A 27191-nucleotide genomic window follows, 5' to 3' on the forward strand; every position below is an offset into this window, starting at 1 on the left:
TAAAAACCATTGGCTTTGGTGACAGCTAGAAGCAGCATGTTCCTGAAGAGGAACACTGGAATAATTGAACTCCACTTCTGAAACGTAGGACACTGACCTGTGTGTACAAATCAAATGTCACACAACGCTGATGTGGACAGAAGAAATGCTATTTAAAGTTCTCTTTTTCTTGTACATTATTTCTGAAATCCAAGAGACAAAAAATACAGAACAACATAAAATTATTCAGTGGGGGTTAGGCACTTGCAGCTCACATCTGTAATCCTACTAAGGAAGCTGAGATCTGAGGATCACAGTTTGAAGCCAGCCTGGGCAGAAAAGTGTGTGATTCTTATCTCCAATTAAGCAACAAACAAATACAGAAGTGGAGCTGTGACTGATGTAATAGAGTGCTAGTCCCCAAGTTCAAGCCCCAGTATTGGTGCAAAAAGAAAAAAAAAGAACTGCAGTGGGGCTGGAAAGCAAAATAACAGTATTTTAATAACTTTGTTGTAACTAGTGTGGTTTGTCTATAAAGGGGATACCTTCTACTACAACAATTAGGGGGATGTTCTACCACCTCTTATAAAAGTAAGATAGCAATTCTGCACCAAGATCTCTGTTTTTCATTATTACAACTGAGACAAAATAGAACACAGAACACAGAACAACCAACCAATTTACCCAACTTCCAAGAAAATAGAAACCGAACAAGAAAATAAATCTAAATTCTATTTCCTAAGAAAAACCAAGCAAAGATTTGGATTTACAAGAGAGTAAGAAACACAGAAAGAATGATAGTTATCCTTCCTCTGAAACATAGACCATGTGAGAAAGAGTAGCAAAAATCCATGATGTAGAAAACTCATATATCTTATATAAGCCAAGTGCTTTGAGGAAGTGTGTGTGTGTGTGTGTGTGTGTGTATGTGTGTGTGTGTGTGTTATGTCCTACCTTGTAAACTCTTCTCGAAGGTTGTTCGGTTCTGAAGAATAATATTTAACTCGAAAGTGCAAAGCATATGCAGGTCCAACTAAACATAAAGAGAAGGAAAGTTGAAGATTTTTTCCCCCAGTTTGAAGATCACAGAATGGACAAAAGGAAAAACACATTAAATCTATAGCATAGCCACTGATCCATTTGCAAGACATAACTTGCAAAGTTAGTACAGTCTCTTCATGCTAGCTTAGAAATGAAAATGTGCTTTTTGTTGTTGTTGTTGTTGTTGACTAAGATGGCTTACCTGGGAACTTAATTCTGACAGATGATTAACTAAGAGCTGGCATTTACCGTATACTTTCCCCTCTGATTCCAAGATACTCTAAATTGATACCTACATTTTATGAAGTATGAGATGGGCTAAAGGAAAGTGTACATAAATAGCAAAGTGATTTGCTGCCTAAAGCTACAATTCCTTAATATACTTGTGTGTGTGTGTGTGTGTGTGTGTGTGTGTGATGTATGTCAGAGAGAGAGAGAGAGAGAGAGAGAGAGAGAGAGAGAGAGAGAGAGAGAGAGAGAGAGAGAGAGAGAGAGAGAGAGAGAGCAGGAGGAAGAAAAAGAAAGAGAGAGACAGAGACAGATAAGGGTATGTGTGTGTACTGGTATTGAGCTAGTATTTTTTTTGAGGGGGCTCTCTCTCTTGCTTAGCTTTTTCTCATAAGGCTGGTGCTCCACCATACTTGAATCACACCTCTATTCCCAGCTTTTTGCTTATTAGTTGGAGATAAAAGTTGCACAAACTTTCTTGTCTAGGTTGGGCTTGAACTATGATCCTCAGATCTCAGCCTCCTGAGTAGTTAGAAATGAATATGTGTGTATGTATGTATGTATTAGGCATGAGCCACCAGCATCTAGCCTTAATATACTTCTAAGAGAATGTATTATTTATAACCCAAGCATAAACAGCATTAGAAAAATGGGATTACACACTTGTTTAAAGGAGTGAATAGGACCAGACCATTGAAGAACCCCATTCCTTTCTTACTGTCTGAGTCTACTTTGTAAATTATTTGGAAGCAAAGAGTATATGTAAATCTTATTGGCAGATGTGTTGAACTTCTTTTGGGGGGGGGGCGGTCCGGTCGTGGGGCCTGAACTCTGGGCCTGGGTGCTGTCCTTCAGCTCTTCAGCTCAAGGCTAGCACTCTTCCACTTGAGCCACAGCGCCACTTCCGGTTTTTTTTCTTCTGTTTATGTGGTGCTGAGGAATCGAACCCAGGGCCTCATGCATGCAAGGCAAGCGCTCTACCACTTAGCCACCTTCCCAGCCCAGATGTGTTGAATTTCAAATGAGAGCATAGTTGGATTTTTAATATCTTCTAAAAACAGTAAAAATTAAAACACTAACTTTTGGCCAGCATTAAGAAATTAAAAATCAACCACTTAAGGTTGAGTCTATTTTAAAAAATACTTTCAAGTTCTAGTGAAAACATAAAACTCTAAAACCTTGGCAAAGGAGTTTACTTAGATAAAAGAAATAAATGAGTAGACTAGACTCTCTTTACTTACTTTTCATCTGCTTCTTTATAGGTTTGGAATGATCCAGCCAGTGCTGAAAGAAAGAAAAATGCTTCTTTAGGAGTATCAGGATAGTAAGAGCCTATGGTTATCTTCTGTCACAAGCCTCGGTAATTCTACCTGCTAAATCCAGGGACTGGATCAGGTCATGAGTTCTTCACTGGGGATCTTCAAACTGCTTGTTCCCATATTAAAAATCCTCATCTATGTATATAAGCACATTTCTGAGATGGGGTCCCCAAAGCACTTAAAATCCCTTACCAAGGCTGTGAAGTCCCTTCAAGTCAAGAGAGCCACTGCCAACCCCTGAGCTCCTCACATGACAGCTGACCTTCCCCAATTAATTCCAAGTCTCCATTAATCTAGCAAAAAGTATAAGCTAGAATGTCCAGACTCCCTCATCTTACATCAAATTTTGTCATTCTGACACACTAACTCTGAAATTATAAAGCAAATTCATGGTCCCTTTATTCTTCTGCCAAGAAAATGACCCACATTTGGATGGAAAGCAGGCAAGGATCTGCCCGACATGATTTTGCTGTGGTCAATGTAGGCATTTCAACTAAGGAGATTATAAAATCATTTCCCTTAAATAAAAGTTTCTTTAGAATGCCAAAGTTCTGAGGAGGCTTGACAGCCTGACTTCTACAGAAAGCAACATTTAGGAACATCATACAGATGTTCCTGGAGTTACCACAGGGCTAAGTCCAGATAAACCTATCATAAGTTTACATATGTAAAAATGAAACTAGAAAAATTGAGGGGGTGGGTGGAGCTGGGAGAGATGGAGGAGAAAAAAAATTTTTTTCATCAATCATACGTTGAAAACACATGTAACACACCTAACCTTGCCCATCCTTGCTTAGCCATAAGCACATGGTAGAGTGCTGGCTATTTATCCTTGTGACTGCGTAGTGACCTAGGTGGGAACTAAGGCTAGCTGCCATAGCCCAGGAGCTGAAGAATCTCTAGATTGTTATCGAGTATCACTAGCCCAAAAAGATCAAAACTGAAAATTCAAAGTACAGTTTCTACTGAACATCTATCATTTATAAACCATCATAAAATGAGACCATCGCAAGTCAGGGACTGGGTGTACTATGAGCCCCTGTGTGGCCAGAGTCTGTGCCTTCTCTTTACTGTGTGTCCTGTGACAGGCACACAATGTGGTCCTCAGCAGGCCTTTATTAGATTAGGAGATAAATAAATGTTAAGTATGATTTTTTTTTAAGGGAGGCAAGTTAGAGACATTGCCCATCACAATAAATAAACCCCAATGCATGCTGGAACTTCACCGTTAGAAAAACAGTTGGAATGGCACAGCCTGAGTGGGTTTCTCACCAGCTGTTCCCAACCAGAGGCTGTTCTGCTGATTGCCAGGGATTTTTCAGAAGCAATCTAAACTCTGCACACACTAATAATGAGAAAGGGTGGGGCCAAATGAGCACAGTGTACTCCACACCTAACCACAGAGCCCATGATGATTATGTGGGAGAGTGGGGGGAGATGAGGAAACAAAAGCAAATAACAGATGAATTATAATACAATAAGCTTGTGGCAGTAGGATGGGACCCTGGGCTTTTGTCACCTCCACTCCAGGCTAGGCCAGTGTAATAAAAGCAGCAGATCACCACTGCAGGGTGCCTATCTCAAAGGCACATGTGCAGGGTGCTTTATCTCATTGTTAATAGCTTTGATTGAAGATGACCTGAATGCCCATCAACAAAGAGATTTTAAAATGGCTCATCCATATAATGAAATACTATTTTAAACAGATGTAGGCCCATACTTATTGATGTGACAAGAAAGAGCCATAGTCCAATATCAGAGGAGGAGAAAAAGCAGGCAGGATCCCATTAATGGAAAATTATTGTTTTCTATCAAGATATGTTCAGAAAGATTTGTAAGGGTTATTTCTGGATGGTAAGGCTATGCTTACTATCAGCTAAAGAAGGTCATTTCCTTTTTGTTTTTGCTTTTATGTATAACTTTTTCTTTTGTTTTAAACAAGGTCTCATTATTTAGCCCCAGCTGGTCTTGAACTTGAGATCCTCCAGTGTCAGCCTCCCAAGTTCTGGGATTACAGGTTATACATCACTAAGCCCAGCTATTCTGATAACATGTTTATTTTAAGGAAGTTATTATTTGTGAGGGTGAATGAGTTGGGCTGTCACTTTCATATTTATTCATCATTTGCTGTCATGTAGGCTTTGACTGAGTTTGTACCCTAAGAATTAAATATCACTATTGCCCTCAACCAAGCTGCAAATCCTGTAACGTAGGCCTGGGAGAGCTTTACAGACTGGGTGTTAGCATATTTACTCCCATGTCAAATACCATGCTAATGGCTATGACTAAGTCTGTCCTTAAATTCACCCATGCATAGAAAGTTCTCTCTGCAACCAGCCTCCTAGTCTAAGGAGCTTAAAGAAGCTTATCTCTTTTCTCAAGTCCTTACCATTATTCTGAAGAGATTTGAGTTTAAGTCCACCTTTCCTCACTCTGTACTGTGTCACATTCTCATCTCCAACCAAGTTCAACTTGTGTAGCTTCCTTGGCCTAGGTTTTCCACCCTGGCTGTGCATCAAAATCCATTAAAGAGTCTGGAAGAATCAGTGCTTCCGGTGTGACTGGCTTCATATTTAATATAGAGGTCTTTAACATCCTTTTCTACCCAGGAAGAAGCCCTGAAAATCACCAGTCATCCATAACCCCTCTGAAAATGGGACTACTGAGTTCTATAAAACTTCATGCAATTTCAGGGTTTATGGGCCACAGCAAGAGGTGAAATGGTCAAATGTCTGTGGCTAGGGTTCACACAGGCATATGTTGCCAGATGCTCTGACCAGATGCTCCTACAGGCAGGGCAGCAGACTTGATTTGGCCTGGGGCTACACGACTAATGGAGCTTCCTCATGCTGCCAGGCTGGGCTCCATCTTTTCTGCCTGAAGCAGGACTTGCCAGGATGAAGGCCTATGAAAAGTTGGACTTGCTAATCTGAGCAGGGAATGAGAAATAGCTTCATTATTTTGAAAGTCCCTTGACTCTTGGGGGTTTTCAGATCTGTTTCTATTGGCTACAGCAAAGACCATAAGAAATCCAGTCACAATCCTAACATGAAAGATAATAAAACTGTATCATATATCCAACCAACTCAAAATGCCCTGGACTTTCTCAACAGCTGCAGGAGCTTACTGGGGGTCTGATAACTCATATTTTATCCCACAAGACCCCCCTTGTGACTTGAGTACTGGAGGCAATAAAAGCCCAATGTGACATTTAGTAAGTTGTATTCCCTGAGCAGCTTTGAACACTGCCTTCAGCAGCAGCAGGACCTGTCAGGGATGTTCACCGGTGTCCCTAGCTAAATATAGTCAGGCTGCCTGTCAGTAAAGGCTAAGGTGAATGGCTGTAGTCCTCTCAACAGACCATTAAACCAGTCACTGCAGACAGACAGATGCATTTCTAAGTTCAAATGGCAAGACATTTCACTCGTACTCTAGTGGGTGTTAGGCAAGGTAATTTCTGATCTGAATTTGTTATCCAGGTCCACCTGGCAAAACCCTTGCCATAAATCAAGATGTATGAGAAGGCCCTGGAAAAACCCATCTGTCCTGACAGTACGTTAGTTTTGAAAATGACATTCATAGGCTGGCTATAGGATTTAATGGTCTAAAACTCACATGGAAGCACTGGACCACAATGCCCTGGAAACGCCAGAGGTTAAAAAGGGTCTAAAATCATTTGTCTGAACCTACCTGGAGCCCTTGCCATTAAGCCTGAGTGAGGGAATTCATAATGGGGTTTCTAATACCTATAGATTTTCATTTCCATTAGAGCTGGTAGGAAACTGAAGAGATAATTACAATCACTAGATGAAGGGAAAAGGAAAGGAAGGAATATTCTGAGGAGCAGGAAGGGTTTGGAGGGATGGGGGAGAATGATGAAAGGGGTAAAATCAATCAAGATGCACTATACTTACAAACTGGCCTGTTACTGAATGGTAACCCCTTTGTATAGCTACTTAAAATTATATATATTTGTTTGGTCATGGGGCCTGAACTCTGGGCCTGGGCACTGTCCCTCAGCTCTTCAACTCAAGGCTAGTGCTCTACCACTTGAGCCACAGCACCACTTTGGCTTTTTCTGCTTATGTGGTGCTGAGGAATCGAACCCAGGGCCTCATGCATGCAAGGCAAGCGCTCTACCACTGAGCCACCTTCCCAGCACTTAAATATAAATTTCTAAAAAGAGGGTCAGCAGTATTCAAACTCCATCAGGATCTGTTGGTCAAGGTTTCTACACCTTAAATAGGTTTGAAACACCATCTCCACTGGCTGGAAAGGTTCCTCCTCATAGCAACTATCTGAGGTATCCTTGTGGATTTGTCTAAATCAACTACAGAACCCCCTTTATTAGCTTTCCATTTAGCACATGAGCAGGAAAACATTCATTGGCCTTCTACTGCCAGCATTCAAAGATGTGCTGCGGGAGACCTGGGCTACTTCCTGAGCCCAAGTGTTAACCCTCTGTTCTACTACTGAAGGAAGTAGAGGATCAGAGTTCAAGTCCCAGTTCTGCTACTCATCAGTGTCTAGCCATGAGCACAGCCCCTATTCCTGAGTCTCCTAATACATTGTCTGAAGGTTCAACTGAAATCCAGAGAAACTACAGAACCACTCAACAGATGGATAAACAGAAGAGGCTTTGTCTGATTCTCTTCAGCTGAAACACAAATACCAAATCTAGCATTTACATTCTATTCCCCCTCTACCTGTATTGAGAGGTTATTTTACCCCACGGCACCAAGGATTGAACCCAGGGCCTTGCATATGCTAGATAAGCACTCTACCTGAACTACATCCCCTATATCCCTTTTCTTCTTACAACTGCATGTGAAATAGCCAGGCACTGCTCAGGTAGTAAATGTGACCTTCCAAGTTATCAGTAGTATGAACCCAAGGAGCATAGAGGCTCTTCAGCATCCACAGAGCCCTGCCTCTAGCCACCACATCTGGGTGTTAACCTCACTATGCATTCTGAGTCTCATACTGTCAGATTCTATGCTGCAAAGCACATGACAAATCTTGAGACAAAAGACAAAAATTGTCTCTTCTAGATTCTTTGCTGCAAAATATACTTCCATACAAAAGCTCCCTACTGGGGCTGGGAAGGAGCTTGGGAAGGTGACCAAATCCACACTTCAAAATACCTGCCCCAGAGAGAAGGGGATGGCTCCTGGTCGTGGGACTGTTGTCCTCCCCAGTCCTTGCCCATCCTCCACATGGCAAGTGCTCCTCTCCCTCTGCGGATCACATCAGCATTCACCCTTCCTCTTGTGCCTTGTTCATTTTATCCAAGATACTCATACACTCCTTCCTCTGGCTCACAGGGGCCTGGACACCCTGTGAGAAGACTGACCACACTGTTCTCCATACGACTACTTGTCTGTCATTCCCCCACCCCCAACTCTGATGGTGTCCAGCTCAGGTCTGCAACCAAAGAACTCAGCATTGGGTATCAAAGTAGACAAATATATTCTCTCTCTCTCTCTCTCTCTCTCTCTCTCTCTCTCTCTCTCTCTCTCTCTCTCTCTCTCTCTCTCTCTCTCTCTCTGTCTGTCTGTCTCTCTCTCTCTGTGTCTCCTCTCTCCCTCCCATGTCTGTGTGCGTGTGTGTGCATGCATACACCATGTGTGGAACAGAACCTGTGAAGTCCAGTAGAAAAAGCTGGGCTCTGGAATGAGACCAAGTTGTAAAGCCAGGCTCTGTCCTTACTTTAACCTTTAGGAGGTTCCTAATGTCTCTGAGCCTCAGGCTCAGTCACCTATAAAATGGATCTGTTTTATAGCCAGCTTTATAGATCAAGGACAAACGTTAACAAGAGCTATACAAAACCCTTAAGCTTAACGCCGGGCTTACAGCAGAATTTAGTAAACAGCAGCTATCAGGACTAGGCAGTAGGAAAGTTGAGAGGCCAAAGCCCTTTGCTCTCAGAAGCTTGAATGTGTTAAGATCAGGCTTCCAACCTGTGCTCTGAGCTCTACCAAAGTGAAATCTGCAGAGTGGGTCCCAGGGCCTTTCTCTTGGATACGGGAAAGGGAAACAGGAGGTCCCAGCTCCAACTGCTAAAAATAGGTGATGCCAACAGGCTTTGACAGTTGCTTCAGGGCTGGGCAAGACACTATGGAAACCAGGCCTGGCTATTCTCAGGGAGCTGGAGCTATAAGCTAGGCATACAGAGAGTCATGCCAAGAGCTCTGCACTGCCAGTCCTCTGATTCTCACATCAGAGCTGGTATGGATATTTGGAGGAACCTCAATTATGGAGCCATAAGCCAATGGCCAAGTGAACTACTCTGGGTTTCCAGTTGACCCCAATCTCCTTACAAATCCTTCCTCTGATACCCAATCACTTTGCAGATACTGCCCAAATCAATGAAATCAGCAGCCACCTCAGCAGATACTCCCAAAGGACTTGAGTTTAAATCTGCTAAAGTTTTCCTCCCCTTCTCAGAGGGCTTACCTTAATGATTTTGTTTTTCCCTCAGTTTGCCCAGCTAAGGAGAGGAGACTATTGTCTGGTTATGGTTTGTCCCTAAAGGGGAGTAAAGCTGGAAGCTTACACCAAGGTTAGTGGAAGGAAATTAGGTTATGGAGGCTCCACCCTCATCATGCCTGTCTTGGGGGAATGGTCAGGTCTATAGAGATTGGGTTCCATCTCAAGTGAGTAGGCTATTCTAAAGCTAGGCCATCCCCATATGTGGCCCCTTCTGCATGCAACTTTTTCCTTTTCTTTCCGTCATGTTACCATGCAGTTCAAAAGCTGACCAAATGGGGCCACAGGATATTGGACCTGTATCTTCTAAAACTATGAGCTATATAAACCTATATAAAGCTATATAAAGTAAGGTACTTGGTTATTGCCACAAAATTGATTAAGACAAAGACTCACAGTTCATGTTCCAGACTATAAAACCTTTCCAATTCCACTAACTCTCTTCAATTTCCCAGTAAAATAGATGTTACTACTCTACTTTTCACTTAGGAACCTTGAACTCAAGGACCCAGTGTAGTAGGACAAGCACGTATACCCGGAATTGCCTCAGTAGGAGTCTAACCTGTGCTACTCACTAAGAGACTTGCCAAGATCTAACAGATGGAAAGATCTGATAATTGTATCTCCTAAGGTTCCTTGTGAGGCTAAATAAAAATGTGCCAGCTTGTGTGCCTTGCCCCCAAGAGTTATGAAAAGGAGGAAGTCTAAAGTCTTAGGCTGTAGTATAGGATCTAGGATTAAGTTCTGTTTTATATAGGCCAACAAGGAACTTGATGCCATGTGAACAAACTGCCAAAAAAAGGAAAATAGGGTCTGAAGTCTGCCTAGAGAAAAAATGCTTTGGGAACTCAGGGCATGCTTTGTAATTGCTGGGGGGGGGGGTGCGGAGAGGGTGCGAGATTATCTTGGAAGTATGGACAGATACATAAGCAGAGTAAAAAGGGCCTTTCAAAGGGAGGATCAGCACACACAACAGCATAGATAAGAGTAAGCATCAGTAAGATGTAGCTAAGAAATCAAACACTGGGAGGAAGGATGGGTTCTGGGTGTGCTGCCACTGCTGCACATCTTCTAACTTAAGGGCAGGCTAGGACCCCCAAATAGGTCTGTACAGGGAGGAAAAATAGTTCATCCCCTAGAGGGAGGTGCTGGAAAGTCTTGAGGACCCACTGAGTCTGGTACTTGCAGGTGTCTGCCCTGGGAAGGATGCCTGGGTCCTGCTGTGAACATCCCTTCTGCTGTACCATAGCAGGGCACTGGCAGGTAGGAAGGCCTGCTGGCCAAATCAGAAGAGGCTCACGACCAAGATTTTTGTAACGGACTCATATCCATGGATATGAGGGAGGCTGAGTGACTGAGAGTCACCTGAGGAGGAGGACATGCCAGCAAAACAACAGGCACTTGGTTCTAATGGCAGAAATGGCGGAGACATTCTTTCTAACTGTAGGAGACTTGGGTATAGGCACAGCTTCTTCAAACTCAGTTATGGGCCAGAATTGGAAGAAGACTTGGAGTTCAGGCTTAAGAACTCTAATTTATACACAAGGCAACAGAGGGCAAGGGAAAAAGGTGGTTCATAAGATTGGTCAGAGGCAGAGTCAGGAATAGGGTCCAGGGATGACTCTGGGTCGTAGATATCTTAACACAAAACCCACCACAGAGTTGACAGAACACAGAAGGCAGAATGGAGGGAGTTTCGGGAAGGCAGAGGGCTGAAGAATATCAGAGACACAGCCATAAGACATTGAGGACAGAGAGGAGGAAGTGGAGAACAGGTGGGTACAGGTGTAGAAAGGAAACATAAAAGTAGGCAGAGTCCTCTCTCTTAAGACAGAGACAGGACAGACAGGGAGAAGAAAGGGAACCTGGAAGTGCAGAGCAAGACAGTTCAAGGTGTTCTTGCTTAGTGACTTCAGCCTTTTCAGTAGATGAAGCCAGCTACTAGACAGCCTTTGTAAAGACTAGCCTAGAGGTCTTGGTCATGAATCAGAAAGAAAACCATTGGTATCAAGGCATTAATTAGAGACCAAAAGGCTTCAAGGTGCAGTTTGGGGGTTTCCAGTTGGCTGAAATTGTGATCTGCTCTGTGCCTTTCTCCAAAAGCCTGGGAAAAGCCAGAGAGGAAATCCATGAGCCTGCATCTTAGAGGAAGCCAGAGAACAGGGCAGTAGAACCAAAAGCTGGGTGGGATACATGTTAGGTGGCTGAGGCTTGGAGTGGGTGGGGAGGAAGGCAAGGAAGACACTGGGAGAGGAGGTAAGATGGGAGGGGCCTGTAAGGACTGAGGCCAAGAGAGGGGCCCGAAGAATGAAATCAAGGAACGTTGTCCTGTAACAGGGAATGACAGATTCTAGGATGGTGAGGGGTAACAGGACCAAAGGGAATCTGCTTGAGGTTTGTTCAAATGAAGCTGAAAGGAAAGAGTCTGGAATAAATAATCAGAAAGGTTAGGCACTTGAATCCTGAGGTTGCTGAGAGGAAGAGCAGGAGAAGCAGCTCAACTTCCAGGAAGCAGGACTGGGTACGAAGGCAGCAGGGATGTGCCTCCCCAGGGCCTAGTAGGCTACAGAGCATCTCCAACTAACAAACAGAAAAGAAATCAGGACCGGCCAATCAAGGACGCAGTAACTGTGTTTATGGGGGGCAAGGGGAGAGAAGGAATCTGCTGAGCACAGAGAGGAAGTCCTGAGGGTACAGAGGAAGTGGCTGGTGTTGAGAGGATGCATACACCTATGGAGGGTTCCCTTAGGAGGATTGTAGCCAGGAGCATTTACATCCAGATTAAGTTCTGTCACCTCAGGGTCCATCCTCCCACTGACATTCTCCAGCAGACTCAATTCCCAGAAACCAATTTTGAGCAGTTTTATCTTACAGCTGTCACTTGGAGTCCCCAGGAAGTATCTGGTAAGCATCTTTCAGGCATAAAGAGCTCAAGTCTCTAGCTCAAACTCCAGGACCCCAACTTTCAAGACACTGTCTAAAGAAGCATCCTTTTCTGTCTTTTGTCTTTTCTTACCTTCCTCTGCTTAACTATTATTACTATTTTATTTATTTTTGGTGCTACTACAAGAGCTTGAATTCAGGACCTACCACTCTCATTCACTAAGGGCTGTTGCTCTATCACTTGAGTTAATCTCCAGTTCCAGCTTTTTACAGGTTAAGTAGAGATAAGAGTCTTAGGATTTGTCCACTCAGGCTAGCTTTGAACTACACAACCCTCATATCTCAGCCTTCTGGGTAACTAGGATGATAGGCATCAGCCACCAGTGCCTGGCCTTTAATTATTCTCAACTCTAACTGCCACCTGTCATGGTACTCATATCATCTACATTCACTTCTTTATCTACAAGGCATAGAAGAGGGTACAGATTACAATAGGCATTCAATGAGCTAACTTTAAGACTGTTGAATAAATCACTTTGGGATATCTTGTTGGGAAGGGAAACTATGAAGTCATTCCTGCTTTCAAAACAGGAGTTCTAATCTTTGTGGGGGACACTCATCCCTGAATCTCCATCAGGAGTAGCTTTGCCTCTTGGAAAACAAGGGACATCCAGGCTGATGAGAGCCTGCAAGCTGGTTCTTATGCAATGCTACGGCCTATTCTGATTGCTCCCCATCCCTGCCACCTGCTTGGGACTCAATTGCATTCACATCACTTGCTCCCTACCCAGCCAAACTCCACAAGAAGATGGTAACACAGTCTCTTCTGCTGATTAAAACTAAAAGCAGCACCATGGAGAATTTCTATAATGATATGTCTTCCTCTTCCTACCTACTCTAGAAATGTGCCCATAATGCAACCCTATGCTTAGAAATGTTTCCTGCTATACACTATGCACCAATTCCCCTGGTTTTTGGCCACTTTAAGGATGGGGAGATACAACAAGCACCACAGATGCGTTTCACCGGAGCACCATCACCACCTGCCAATGCTCATTACTAGAACAATATCACAGTTTCATTCCTATTTTTCTCCACCAATTTCCAGCAACTGTGGATCTGCAATTAACGTGAAAAGCCAATCTGTCCTGAAATGAATCGAAGCAAAACATACCGCGACCTGGGCAGAGTCGAGGAACTGGAGGCCAAAGTAATCTGTTTCCACGAGGTCCAAGTGGTACACGATCTGATCAAACAAATCCTGGCCTTTGGCATGTTTCTGCAAGACAAATGGAGAGATGACAATTTTAGAATATGACGGCAGGATTAGTAACTAAAACATTTTTTTAAACACCACTTCTCTCTATAAATTGCATACATGTGCACAATTGAAAAAAAATTAACTGGCCTTATTTAGATGAAACACAAACACCTAATAAGAGAAATTCAAATGCAGTATAACAGTATGATGTTAAATACCCAGATAAGCACTGTTAAGCCTTGCTAGTCTCTCCTCTCCCTACCAGAAAAAAAAGCTTTTGGGGACAAAGCCTACGTCAGGCAATTCTGAGGAGAGGTATGCAGGGCTCTGCTCCAGCACAGCAGAATCCCCACCACCTCCCAGTGAGGAGGCCTCAGGCAATCTGCTACTCCTGATGAATTGGCTCTTTCTGGCCTGTGGCCCCACAGAGCAAGTGGAAAACAAAAGCCCACTATAGATCGTAGTTCAGAGAGCTGGAAGTCAACTCCAAATTCCAAGTACACTGCAAGGTTCTGACTAAATGAGATGTGAGCACAAAAGAAGAGTCCAGACATAGAGGCTGCACCTGCCGCTTTTAGCAGGTGTGATCTGGAACAGGTATTTCTCCTACTGCTTCTCTTCCTGGCCTCCTCCTGTTCCTTGGGAAGATTAAGAAGATCTCAAATGAGAGCCTCTCCAGGAAGACTAAAGTCTCTGACACACAAAAGGCTTATTAGTACTCACTCAAGCAGAACACAGGCATAAGACTCAGAGAAAAAGTAAGCATATCATTGCAAATATGCTAAAATCTGAGTATCAAAGAAAATAAACAATAACTTCATTCACTGACTAGAGAACAAGTCTTTATTATAAAACCTGGTATGTGAAAGCACCCAGCACTGACATGACCTTTAATTGAAGCATGGGGAACCAAAAATGTAGCAGCAGCATATACAGAGGTTAACTAAAAATGGATCACAGGCCTAACTGTGAGAGTTAAAAATTCCCACATTCTGAGAATATAAAACTCTCAGAACGAAACAGGCCCTACCAGGCATAATGGTATATGCCTATAATCCCAGATCTCTGGAGGTGGTAGCAGGATTGTCAGTTCAAGGCCAGTCTGGGCTATGGAGTGAGATGCTGTCTCAAACAAACTACTAAAACCAGATTATTCTAATTCAACAATAAATACCTAATTTTAAAATGATCATAGAACATGTATACATAGTGCTCCAAAGATACAGAAACAGCCAATAAACACAAGAAAATATGCTCAACATAGGCACAATGCTTCATGACCTGTAAGATATGTGTTAGTGAAATGAGTTCCCTTCCCATAGTTTGGTATACTCCTGCCCCTCTCCACAGCTTAGCATGTTCCCTTCCTAGGGAACACTAGGCCCTCTTAGTAAAGGCAATAAATAATCAGTCTCTGCCCCCTCTACCTTGGGATGGCTCTTCTCTGGGGCAGCTACCACCATATAAGGCAACAGGGGCCCCTTAGAGTGACCTTCAGGTCTGGGCAGTTGCAGGGCCCTTATCTACTATTTGGACAGCAGCCATAAATCCTAGTCTGCCATGATGAAGCCCCTGGCCCACACATCCACATCAGGGTCTCCGCCTCCTAGCCCCTTCTAGTCCCTCCTAAACCTCCTAGGTTCTATAGGTCACCTCAGACAATAGCCAATGCTTCTCACTTCTCCCTTGTGAGAAGGGGTCTTGCCGGCCCCTTTCCCGGCAATAAATTTTTCTTTGTTCTCTGTACCTGGATGTCTGCGTGGTTCTCTGGCAAAGTCTAATTTACCCTATCAATATGCACCAAAGTACAAGCAAAAAACAGTCATCAGGGGTAAAACTTTCACACTTCATGGGATAAAAAGTGTCAAAAATGTGTAGACAACCCAGATTAGCAGAAAATTATTGTCAAGCATATACAGTTGTTCTCTCCATATCTGAGGGAGATTGTTTTTACAGGACAATCTAAGAATATCCAAATACTTGGATGCTCAAAAGTCCCTTCTAGCCGGGTGCTCACGCCTGTAATCCTAGCTACTCAGGAGGCTGAGATCTGAGGATCACACTTCAAAACCAGCCCAGGTAAGAAGGTCCTAGAGACTCTTATCTCCAATAAACCACTCAGAAAACTGGAAGTGGTGCTGTGGCTCAAGCAGTAAAGTGCTAGCCTTGAGCTGAAGAGCTGAGGTACAATGCCTGGGCCCAGAGTTCAAGCCTCATGACCAAGAACAACAAAAAAGTCCCTTCTATAAAGAGCATATTTGCACAGGCAGATCCTCCCATATGCTTTAAATTATCCCTACGTTACTTAACACCTAATACAACATAATACAATATAAATACTAGGTATATAGTTGTTATACTGTTTGGAGAGCAATGACAAAAAAAAGTGTGTGTATGTTCAATGGAGATACAAATATTTCTAATAGTTTGGATCCACAGTCATTTGACTACGCGGATATAGAGGTTAAAGTATATCTGATTGGCAACATTATCTAGAATAGAAATAACTGTATTTCAATACTTAACAAATACCCAATTAAGAATGGCCATAGGGAATCAGGCATCAGTGGTTCACATTTATAATCCTAGCTACTTAGGAGGCATGGTGGTTGGAAGCCAGCCTGGACAGGAAAGTCTGTGAAACTTTTATTTCCAAGTGACTGCCAAAAAGTGGGAAATGGAGGTATGGCTCAAAGGACAGTGCCCAAGTCTTGAATTCAAGAATTGATGTGCATGTGCGTGCGCACATGTGTGTGCGCACATGTGTGTGCCCATACACGCATGTGCATACACACACATGTGCACCTACACCCACACCCACAAACAGCCATAGGATATGGGTAGGTAGTTCTCCAAAGATATGCAAACAGCCAAGACACAGGAAAAGATGCTCCACATCTTTAGTTACTAGGGAAATACAAATAAAAACCACAATCAGAGACTACTTTATACCTGATGGGATAAAAAGGGAAGACTAATATATATATATATATATATATTTATATATATATTTATTATATATATATTTATATATTATATATTTATATATTATATATATTTATTATATTTATATATATATTTATATATGTATATAATATATATATATATATAGACACTTGCTAGAGAAACTGGAATCTTCATATAGTGCTTATGGCAGTAAAAAAGTGTGCAACCACAGTATGTGAGGAAGCACCCCAGCAGTTTTTCAAGTGATTATAAACAGTACCATTCCTAGGTATATATCCAAGAGAAATTTTAAAAATGTTAAGTTCATGAAAGAACATCTGTATGGATATTCTTAACAGCCATTATTCATGATCTCCAAAAAGCTGAGACAACCAGAATGTCTGTCAACTGAAGAATAAACTACACACAATATATGCACTTAACAGAGTATTATTTGTCCAGAAAAAAAAAAAAGAAATGAAGCACTTAGGTATCACATAGACGGACCTGGAAAATGCTATGCTTCGGTGAAAGAAGCCAGCTACAAATGGCCACACATTGTATGATCCCACTGTGAGAAATGCCCAGAGTTGGAAAATCCAAACATACAGAAATTAGATTAGTGGCTGCTCTGCGCTGGGAGCTGGGGGAAGATGGTTACAGTGAGAGTGGGGTTTTTGCCAATAAAATGTCCTATAATTGCTTGTGGTGACAGATGTACAACTCTGCTAATGCACTAAAAGCCACTGAATTCAGTACACTCCAGACAGGTGAAGTAAATGATGATATGATTTTCAGCGAAGCTATTAAAAAATAGTAGATGAGCCAGTGGCTCATGACTATAATCCTTACATCTTAGAAGGCTGAGATCTGAGGATCACTGTTCCAAGCCAGCCTAAGCAGGAAAGTACATGAAACTCTTATCTCCAATTAACTATCAAAAAAGCCAGAAACAGAGCTACGGCTTAAGTGGTAGAGCACTAGCCTTGAGCAAAAAAGCTCAGGGACAGTACCCAGGCCCTGAGTTTAAGTCTTAGGACTGGCACACACTCACACATTCACATGCACACACACCACACACACACATGCATACACACACGTGGATGGGTGGCATTCTTCTTTATTGAAATAGTCTAACAAATAATTGGAACAAGTAAGGAATACTAAAATATGCCAACAAATCACTGGATAAGACAAATGCAATGTCAACATTTTGTTACTCCAAGCTCAGAACCAAAGAATACTCACAACCCAGAAAATGTGAAAGGCAGCTAGCTTTTGTGTGTCCCCTGATGCAGAACTCCCAGCACCCAAGTCACACTTGCTCCACAATGTCCTTTCAGGGAGAAATTCTACAAACTCCCTGGGGCAAAGAATCTAGTTTCTTACTTCAACAAACAGAATAAAGGGAAGAGTAGAGTTAAAGTAGGTGTGGGGAAAGGTGAGGAAAGGGGCTGGGCATCATTAAATTAAATCAGATTTGAAAAAGGACCAAGAGTGATAGTTTGTGTCTGTGATCCCAGCTACTCTAGAGACAGAGATTGAAGGATCACAACTCCAGGCTGGATAGGCAAAAGCAAAAGATCTTCTGAAAAACAAAGGAAAATAAAAAGGGAGCAGCCTCCTGAGTAGCTAGGAATAAAGGTGTGAGCTACTGGTGCTCAGTCCAACTTTTCTTTTCTTTTTTTTTTTGGTCGGTCATGGGGCTTGAACTCTGGGCCTGGGCGCTGTCCCTCAGCTCTTCAGCCCAAGGCGAGCGCTCTACCACTTGAGCTACAGCGCCACTTCCGGTTTTCTTGTGGTTTATTGGAGATAGGAGTCTCACGGTCTCTCCTGCCCTGGCTGGCTTTGAACCGCGATCCTCAGATCTCAGCCTCCTGAGTAGCTAGGATTAGAGGCGTGAGCCACCAGTGCCCGGCTAGTCCAACTTTTCTTTAACACTGATTTTTTGGCAGTTGTCAAACAACAAATACATTTTTAAAAACAACAGTAATAACAGTATTCTGGCACACTTCCTTCTTGCCCCTAACAAGGGATCTTCTGGATATCTTTCCTCTTCCTCTCTACCCTAAGCAACACCTATTATTGTGGCACGAGTGCTTTATTAATGGCTTCCCTGATGGGACAGAACTAGTTAAATAAAGCTTTAGCAGCAGGAAAGCAGAAAGAACCAGGCTGGGAAGAGCAAAACACCTGTACCCTGGGCCCAAATAAGCCACCAACTGTGTGACCTTAAGCAATTCATAATTTCCCCAAATCCCTTACCACCAGCCCAGGCTTGTCCCATGGCCAGCTGCTGGTGCGGTGCCCTGCATAAACAGAGCCACAAAACTCATCTGGCCCCAAAGCCAATCTGTTCCCCATTGAATTTCTATTTGAGTTCAGGACTTACCATCTGGGTATGATTTCATTACTTATACAATGCTAAATAAAATAAAATAAAAATTTTAAATTAAAATCACAGTTCTACTTCTATACAAAGGCAGTGGTCAGCACAAGCATGTCTAGCCATCCCAACTGGCACCTTTTTGTCTTCCTAACATGGCTTGTAAAGTCAGCAGAGCTCCCAATGAAGGCTGAGGAAAGGAGTTCTTCTGGCATTGCCAGACCCTCACACACACTGGACTTGGGAGATACAGGGTCTGGCAGACAGGAAATAGCATTCCTACTCCTGCTGGTAGTTTTCCATACATTTCTAAGCACATCATACTCACATCCCAAGTGACCCCTCTGTTGGAAAAGCACATTCCCATGGGCCCTTGCCAGCTCCCAAAGGAATCTGCTAAAATTGTAAGAGCTCAAAAACCCAGAGGCCTCAGTAGGCTACTGAGCAGGATGAAGATGGGAGGATCGAGGCTGCTGCTCCTGTATCCCTCCTTCCTCCCAGCCTGCAGTACCCACTCTCAAACCTATAGAGACTCAGATAACTCAGTTCACCCTCACTTTGGATCCAGACATCTCACTTCTGGAGCAATGCTTAGAAGCTTAACCCAAACCTTCCCTCTTCCAGGCATGTGACAACATTCCATCCGCTGTGCTTTGACAGGATCACCTTGTACTGCCACATCAGTGACCCAGAGCCTTACTCTGGATTGAGTATTCCTTGAGGGCAGGGTCAGCAAGGCTTACCTGAATGCCTACATCTCTGTCCCTTTCTCCCCAAAGCACAGCCCCTGTTTGGCACACAGTGGGCACTCTATAAAGGACTTGGTTGCATGAATGGACAGCAGGAGGGGATAGGTGATGGGGTCTGGGGCCAAGACAAAGTGATGCTCCAAATGGGCCATGCTAAAGCACCCACAACTGACTAATGCTACTTCACAAGCCGCAGGCCTAAACATGAAAACATGCTCATTAAAATATTTTCACATTAAGTATTCCATGAACAAGCGCCTAGAGAACAATACTGAACTTCCAAGGCCATTTACCTAAACACAATTTTGTTATTATTATGTGAAGTGCTATTCAGTGGTTACAGTAGGAGATAAGTTAATGTGACAAAGGCTGGAAAGCCATTCCTTCTGGCATTAGCATTATCTCAGTCCCCTCCTCTGTGATAGATTCATTCATTCACTCATTTAACAAACATTTGCCAACTATCAGTTAACAAACACTACTACAGGTACTGGGGAATATGGGGTCGGGAGGGGAGTGGTTAGAAAGTTTAGAAGGGAGGTAGCAATTCTCCTCTTGCTAAACTAAATTCTTAGTGAGCAAGTACTTCCTGAGGGACCCAAATCATTCATCTCAGTTTGAGACTCAAATTCACAGGTCTCAACAGAATTTGCCCCTGCTTTCTGTTGCAGCCTCAACTGCAGATAAGGCCCTCTCAGCCAGGGTTGCCTTTATGGAATCCAATGATGGTGTTTTTATTTCCCATAAACATGGCAGGCTCTAGTAAGCTGTACCCCTGAATTCTCACACCCATGTTTCCTACTTTTTCTGCCTCTTATCTGAAGCCATCCCTTTCCCCAAGGACCAGCAACCTGTGGTTTTGAGTCCAAATGTTTCTCTGCAGCGACTCCTGATCTGACTATAACCTGAAAATACCATGCTCATTAGAACCATGTGTGAAATAAGAGCCCACAGTGACCAATGGACATTGGGGCGGAGGCAGCCACTGTACAAAGGCATGGACACTGCCCTCTTCTGCTGCTCAGTCAGGGGCGGCTGTTTTGCTGGCTTACCGGTTCCCAGCCATGTTCCTGGTAAGGGAAACTACTGGACAGCTGATATCATAGCTGTCCCTTCCCCAATAAGTGAATACATGACCTTTGATAAGATGCTGCTGGCACCATCTTACTATTACACCCTGGCCTGGCTATACTTACTATTACACCCTGGCCTGGCTATAACACTAACATCCAAGTCTAGTCCTGGGAGAACAAAGAAAATAGAAGCCTACCCTTCCAAATCTCATTTAGTCTCAAAAGCATAAAATGCAGGCAACCCAAGTAGATTTGAATGGGAGAAGTAATCTGTGTATGCTTGGGGTGTTTCAGATTCTAGCTGCAATCTAAATTGGAAAAACATAGCATCTGGGCAGTGAATGTGACTGCCTGAGCCTCTTTTGCAGGTACACACAGCTCTCCCCCATCTACCTGCCCACCACATCAGATGGCTTGTCCTATTGTGCCTACCTCCAGGAATGCCTCTCTTTCCAGTTCCAGCATGGCTCAGAACACAGCATCACCTGCCTGTACCACAGGAACAGCCCCAAGCGGTACTACTACCTCTGGTGTCCACCAACTATCACCCATCTCCCCTGTGTTTCCAAAGGATATTCCTTACACAACACAGCACTCATTTCAGTCATTTCTCTGCTCCAGTATCCAGTAGGGAATGAACCTTAGCCTGGTACCTGGGACTCTGCACAATCACTGTTGCCAACCTATGAGTTTTACCTTTCCTCTGAGTCCTTGTATACCCTAGGCTTCAGTCAAGCTGTGAAACATGGTGGTTCACCCCACCTTACATAGCAGGGCCCATCTCTCCAGCTTGGTTTACATCCTTCCTTTGCCAGGGATGCCTTCTCCTGGACCATTCTATCCCATTCTATACCTGCAGCAAGCCAATCTCCAGGGCCAATTCTAAGTAACAATCTTCATTAGTCGACTTCTTGTTGACAGTATCCTACCCTGTCCATTATTTGCTCCTCTGCCACCTGACTTTTGGAGGCTGAAACAAACACAGACACTGGTATCGATTATGAAGAATCATCAGTTCCCAAAAAGGTCTTCAAACCATCCATGGTTGAGAAAGCTAATCTTTCTGTTTCAATTCTGATGTGAATTCTCTGTAGCTGGTCAAGACCTGGGTGCAGAACTCTGATACTAGTATCTATCTCTTCTAGACACCCATGTCTGCTCCAGATGCACTCTAGAATGCTGGAGTCATAGAAACCACACCCCATGTTGACCTATCCAATGGCTAATGAAAATGGAAGGCCACCCATTCATCCCTTACAACTGTCTCAGAGACACTAGGTAAGGTCATGCCTTTTTCACATAAAAAGTTAATAAGGTCTGAATTCTTACTCAAGAGTTTAAAAGAACATAACCAAAGAAATTTTAGCAGTGTTGTTCATCAAATCACCTTAAGCATGTACTTGGAGCAACTCAAGGTACATCCCTAGCCTGAATGGCAATAGTTTCTAACCTTAAGGTTAGGAACATTTCATGTTCCTGGGTTGGAGGCATGGCCCAAGCAATAGAGAACCTGGCTAGCAAGCAAAGGCCTGAAGTTCAAACCCTAAAACTAAGGAAAGGAGAGGAGAAAGAGAAAGAGAGAGAGACAGAGACAGACAGACAGACAGACAGACAGACAGACAGACAGACAGACAGACAGACAGACAGACAATACACTAAAATTTCATCGTCCTGAAAGTGGCCTATGATCTCTCCTGTTAGGAGTCCTGTCTTGGGGATAGTCACAGATAGTCCTGAGTAGGGCATGGTGCTGTTGGTGGTGTTACCTCGGCCTCTGAGGTGCCTCAAGAAGGGCAGCTGCGTTATGAATTACACATGGGGCTGTACCCTAGGACCCTCACAGGCAGAAATGCTCGACTAGAAACCCAGTTCTCCCACTTTCTAGCAACATGACCATGATGAGCTTGGTACCTGAGAGTCTAGGTTTCTTCATCTGAAAAACTGGAATACTTTCATTTGCTCTGTTAAACTTGCAGATTATTATATTCATTTTTTGAAATAATTAAAAAGCAAGTCAGGTGCAGTGATTCATACCTATAATCCTAGATACTTAGGAGGCTGAGATCAGGAGGACTGAGGTTTGGTGTCAGCCTGGACAAAATAGTTATGGAGACTACCTCAACTAGTAAAAAGCTGGGTTCGGTGCCTCATGCTTGTCTTCTCAACTACACAGGAAGTGTAAATAAATAAGCAGATCTTGGTTCAGGCCAGTAGAGACAAAGAGCAAGATTGTACCTGAAAAACAGCCAAAGCAAAAGAGCTAAAGGCCTGGTTCAAGTTGTAGAGTACCTGCTTAGCACATGTGAGGCCCTGGATTCAAACCCCAGTACTGCCAACAAAAAGCAAGAATCCAAATAAGTGGGCACCATAAACTGTGGATGATATACCAGCAAAGGAATGAACACTTTCACCCCAAACTTCAGACGTCCCATAGAAATAACACTATTTGCCATTTGTCAGACACTTAATAAAAATCAAGTTCGTGAGGTCTAATAATCCCATTAAAAGAAAACTTGAGGTTTGGGGACCTTTGTAGACTCATCGAGATCCCTAAAGATGAACTCCTTCCTTAAAGTTTAAACCTGTCTCAGAACTCCACGTGGGAGCTAAGTTGGCTTCCTACACCAGGGTTCCCAGAAGGCACCTGCCTTCAGGTTTGTTCCAGCTGTTTCTAAGAAGCGCCAATTTCATGCTTAGTTACCAGTTCTGTCCCTCTCCTCCTAGAACTTGCCAGGTTTCTATGAGCCTCAGTAGGAAACAAGCTTTGTGTGGCAGACATTGCCTCCTCCCTCTCTCAGGTGGCCTAGGAGTCAATCCCTGCTTATGGTTTCATTGAGTAACACTTGAAGAGCCAAGCACTAAATATTTGCTCCACAGGATGGCACTATGGGGAGGTGATATGGTCATTTAGGAGGTGGGGCCCAATGGGAAGTCTTTGGGTCATTAGGTGCATGTCCTTGGGGGACCCAGGCCACCTCCTGCTGGTTTCTTTCCTGGCTCATGAAGCCACATTGCTAGACAATCCCACAATGATATGCCATCCTTGCCACATGCCCAAGGCAACAGGCCATGATTTTGCTACGGAGCTAAAACAAACCTGTTCTAAGTTTATTGCTTCAGGTATTTTGTTATAGCAATGTCATGATATCGAATGGAGGACTGTCACCAATATGGTTAAATTGTCATGAACAAATGTAAACAGTTTACTCCAGAATATAGTAAATACAAACAAATTACCAAATAAGTCACTTTGACATTTTATCATGAGACCAATACCATCTCAGCCATCAGCAAAATTTGGTGACTCAAAACTGGAGTGTAGTAATGCAAAGACTGGACAGAAGTGTCCACAGCCTGCTAGACTTGCAGCCACCAAGCTGATAAACTCCACCTGCAGGCTGAAGAGTGCTTTGATGGTTACAAAGGTTCTATATGCCCATCTTGCAAAGGCAAAGGGAGACGGAGCCCACAAGAAATTTTGTAAGTTCTTACTGCTTCTAAGTGACAGAACTAGTAAGGGGCCCCAAGCTTGCACCCTGAGTTTTAGGACACAGTTTTTCCCCACTTCCACTGGCTTCCCTGATCATCTCTTCCATTCTTTAGCTACACCTACACTGTACCCTGCAAACAAGAAATATTTGTAAAGCCCAATACAAGCACAAATACACAAGCGTTGTATGCCTAGGTTTGTCTGCAGCTGGCTTACAAGACCCAGGTTCCATCCAATAGAGATCATGGTGGGAAGGCAATTCCTGCTTTGTCTGGAGGGCAGGCAAATCAAAGCCATGTGCAAAGTAGATTATTTGCTCACAAACTGACACCAAAGCCAAGACACTATAGTGAGGAGACAGCAACAGTCTGGGTAGCTCCCGGAAATTCAATTCTGGTAAAACAGAGCACGTGTTATTAATTTCCTGGCTTGCCTGGCTAACAACCTCCTAGAAATCAGAGGAAATAACATAAACAATTGCTCTTCATTTTGATCAACAGGGAAGTAAGGACCATTTTTAAAAGGTGACTGACATCTTGGTATGGGAGTCAGTGCTGGTAAGTTCCATGGACAAATAATGCCCTCCACAGGCCAGGACTCCTCAATGTGAGATGGGTATCAAGATGTAACTGCTATACCCACAGTCACACTAACTTAACTAATGCATAGATCAATGGAAAACACTAAGACTTTGTGCTGCATTGTTGATTAACTATTGATTAGTCCTCCAGCTTCTGATCTAGGCTGATAAACTATTGTTGGGTCTAGCTCTATTCAGACCTCAGCAGAGATTCAAGGCTCTCATTTCTTCTACCTTCCTCACAGCCTGCTATAAGGAGCACATGACCACAGTCCTACAAATAACCTCCTTCCCCTCCTATTTGTTCTTCTTCTTCCTCCTACTCTACTTCATTAATTCTCTTCCTAGTCTCCTCCTATTTTATGTTTTCAATGCTTGGGATGGGACCCAAAGATTCACTGAATCTAGGCCTGTGCTCTGCCACTGAGCTACATCCTGTGCACTTTGAACCTTTCAATCAACCAGAAAAACCTACATGTGCTAGTGCCCTCAAGCTCTGTCTACCTATACCTCTGTGTAAATATGCTGATTCCCATTATTCATGAGTCAGTCTCAGGGATTCCTCAAGATGCTGAAGGAAGTCAAGGCCACAAAAGGCTACTTGATTTTGGCTGCCCTAAAAACTGGCTTCAGCCAACACTTCAAATACTGTCTTCCTGATCTGAGTGAGGACTGTCAAATTTTTGGTGACACAACCATCCAGTACCTTACTTTATATATTGTCCCCACTGACAGCGACATGTATGAAGTATCCAGCACTATTCCTAATACAGAAGTCCCTTAGAACTGTTGAGGTTCTGGACTGGAGTCAGCTCCAGTTGTCTTTACTATCAGGTGTGCTGAGACCTGTCACCACGTTCCTGTCCAAATAAGTCCTCTCAGCTCCTAGTGAACAGGAACACAGGGAGTGAGACATGTGATACCCTGAGTGGCCTTTAAAGTAGACGCTTCCACACCAGTGGCTTCCACCTTACCTCAAAAGAGGAGCAAGTACATGATGACTTAAAAATCAGCAGGTGGCAAATACTAAGGTGTTATGTTGGTTTTCATGTAACTTTTTTTTGTTTTTTTTTTTTTTCATGGTATTCACAAGCATACCTTACTGAGTAGGCTCCTATTTTACCTTTGTCCTTTTCCCTTGAATCTGGAAGGACTTGGTATGGTTTCAACCAAAACAAATATGGTATTGGACATGTTTTGTGATATTCAAGGGATGGTGATGGTTCTCTTGGAATGCTAGCTATGGGGAAAGAACCAGCCAGTGTGACAAATACCCAAGGCTGACATGTTTGCCAAACTATAAACAGATGTTCTAAGTAACTGTCCAGCTAGGCCAGCCTTGCAACCATTCCTGCTAAAGTGCCAGACACATGTGTACACATGTTGGACCCTATAGCCCAGTACCCCTGAATGACCTTCCTTTTCTAGCTGAGCCCTGCCCAAATTCTTGACCAACACAATCCTGGAACCAAAATAAATGGTGGCTGTTCCCCAGCCACTAAACACTAGGTAAGTTTATTACAGAATAACATATAACTCATGTGAAATCTTGCATACACACAGACACTGCAAATGTGCATCACATATGTGTATACATAAAGATTTAATATGCATACAGTCTTTCAAAACTTTGAAACATGTTTCTTAGGAAGTCTCCATACTATAATGCTAATTTAGGTATCACCTGCTTAGAAACAAGAAAGGAGAATTAAAAAAAAAAGATAAACAACTGTTTTAGAATATATTAGTTATAAAAGGGGGTTCCACTGTAAACTTTTTACACATGAATATAATATAATAATCACATCAGGTCTATTCTTGTCTTAACCCTCTCCTTGCTTCCCAAAATATCTTCAACAGATTTCACTGGTCTATTTTCACACTGCAAACAAACGATTGACTGGATTTATCCTCTTATATGTCCCCTCATTAGCCCTCCCTTCCATACATTATCAGTGGAGCCTGCCTATTTCCGTGTGTGTGTGTGTGTGTGTGTGTGTGTGCATGTGTGTGTGTGTGTGTGTGTGTATGTGTGTGTGTGTACTAACAATTATTTTTTGAAGGCTATTCTTTGGAGAAAGGCACAAAACAAAGGCTGCCCGCACCATGCTCCAACTACAAATAAGAGCTCAGTAAATTGCAGAAAAAGTGGGTGAAGAAAAGCTGTCCAGACTGATGAAAGTATCTGTGGGGCTGAGGATGGGCCTTTGGTAGAATACCTGTCAACACATGTAACTATGTGAGGTTGTGGATTGTTCAATCCCTGGTGTATGTATCAGGGGAGGGAAGTAGATTAAACATAACTGTCAAATGCAATATGCATTCTTCAGTTGCTCCTAATTCAAACAAACTAGTAAAAGATATTGGCAATGAACTCAAAACCAGTCAAGGACATAGGAATAAATAACCTTAAGGAATCACTGCATTTTTTTTTTTTAGCAGGATGACATTGTAGCTCCATATAATACAGTGTGTGTGTGTGTGTGTGTGTGTGTGTATGTGTGTGTGTGTGTGTGTGTGCGCGTGTGCGTGTGTGTAGCTCTGTGAACCAGTTAAATTCCTTGTCTCCGATTGTTTAAAAATACTAAAGTACTGGTCTAGGGAGGTAGCTCAGTTGTAGAATACTTGCCTACCATGCACAAGGCCCTGGTTTTAAGTTCCCTCCCCCAAGTAGCAAAAAAAAAAAAAAAAAAAGTAAAATATCCCAGAAAATAAAAATGGATATTGTACCCTTGAGAGTTTCATCATCATACTAGTCTCTCAACTT

General features: G+C 43.0%; 1 protein-coding gene across 5 annotated transcripts in view; it reads right to left on the bottom strand.

The window, feature by feature from the left end:
• Positions 1-27191, bottom strand: part of Epb41l4b (erythrocyte membrane protein band 4.1 like 4B) — a 138381-nt gene that overhangs the window by 85948 nt on the left and 25242 nt on the right. For all 5 annotated transcript variants that reach the window (XM_070011321.1, XM_070011307.1, XM_070011314.1 and 2 more), the window contains exons 2-4: positions 13114-13218; positions 2490-2532; positions 934-1012 (exon numbers count right to left, since the gene is read on the bottom strand). In XM_070011321.1, the coding sequence (XP_069867422.1) occupies positions 934-1012; positions 2490-2532; positions 13114-13218 (227 nt within the window). The remainder of the gene's footprint in view (positions 1-933; positions 1013-2489; positions 2533-13113; positions 13219-27191) is intronic.

The sequence above is a fragment of the Dipodomys merriami genome, unplaced genomic scaffold (genome assembly GCF_024711535.1).
Source record: "Dipodomys merriami isolate MVZ:Mamm:240054 unplaced genomic scaffold, mDipMer1.0.p SCAF_11, whole genome shotgun sequence".
Classification (NCBI taxonomy): Eukaryota; Metazoa; Chordata; class Mammalia; order Rodentia; family Heteromyidae; genus Dipodomys; species Dipodomys merriami.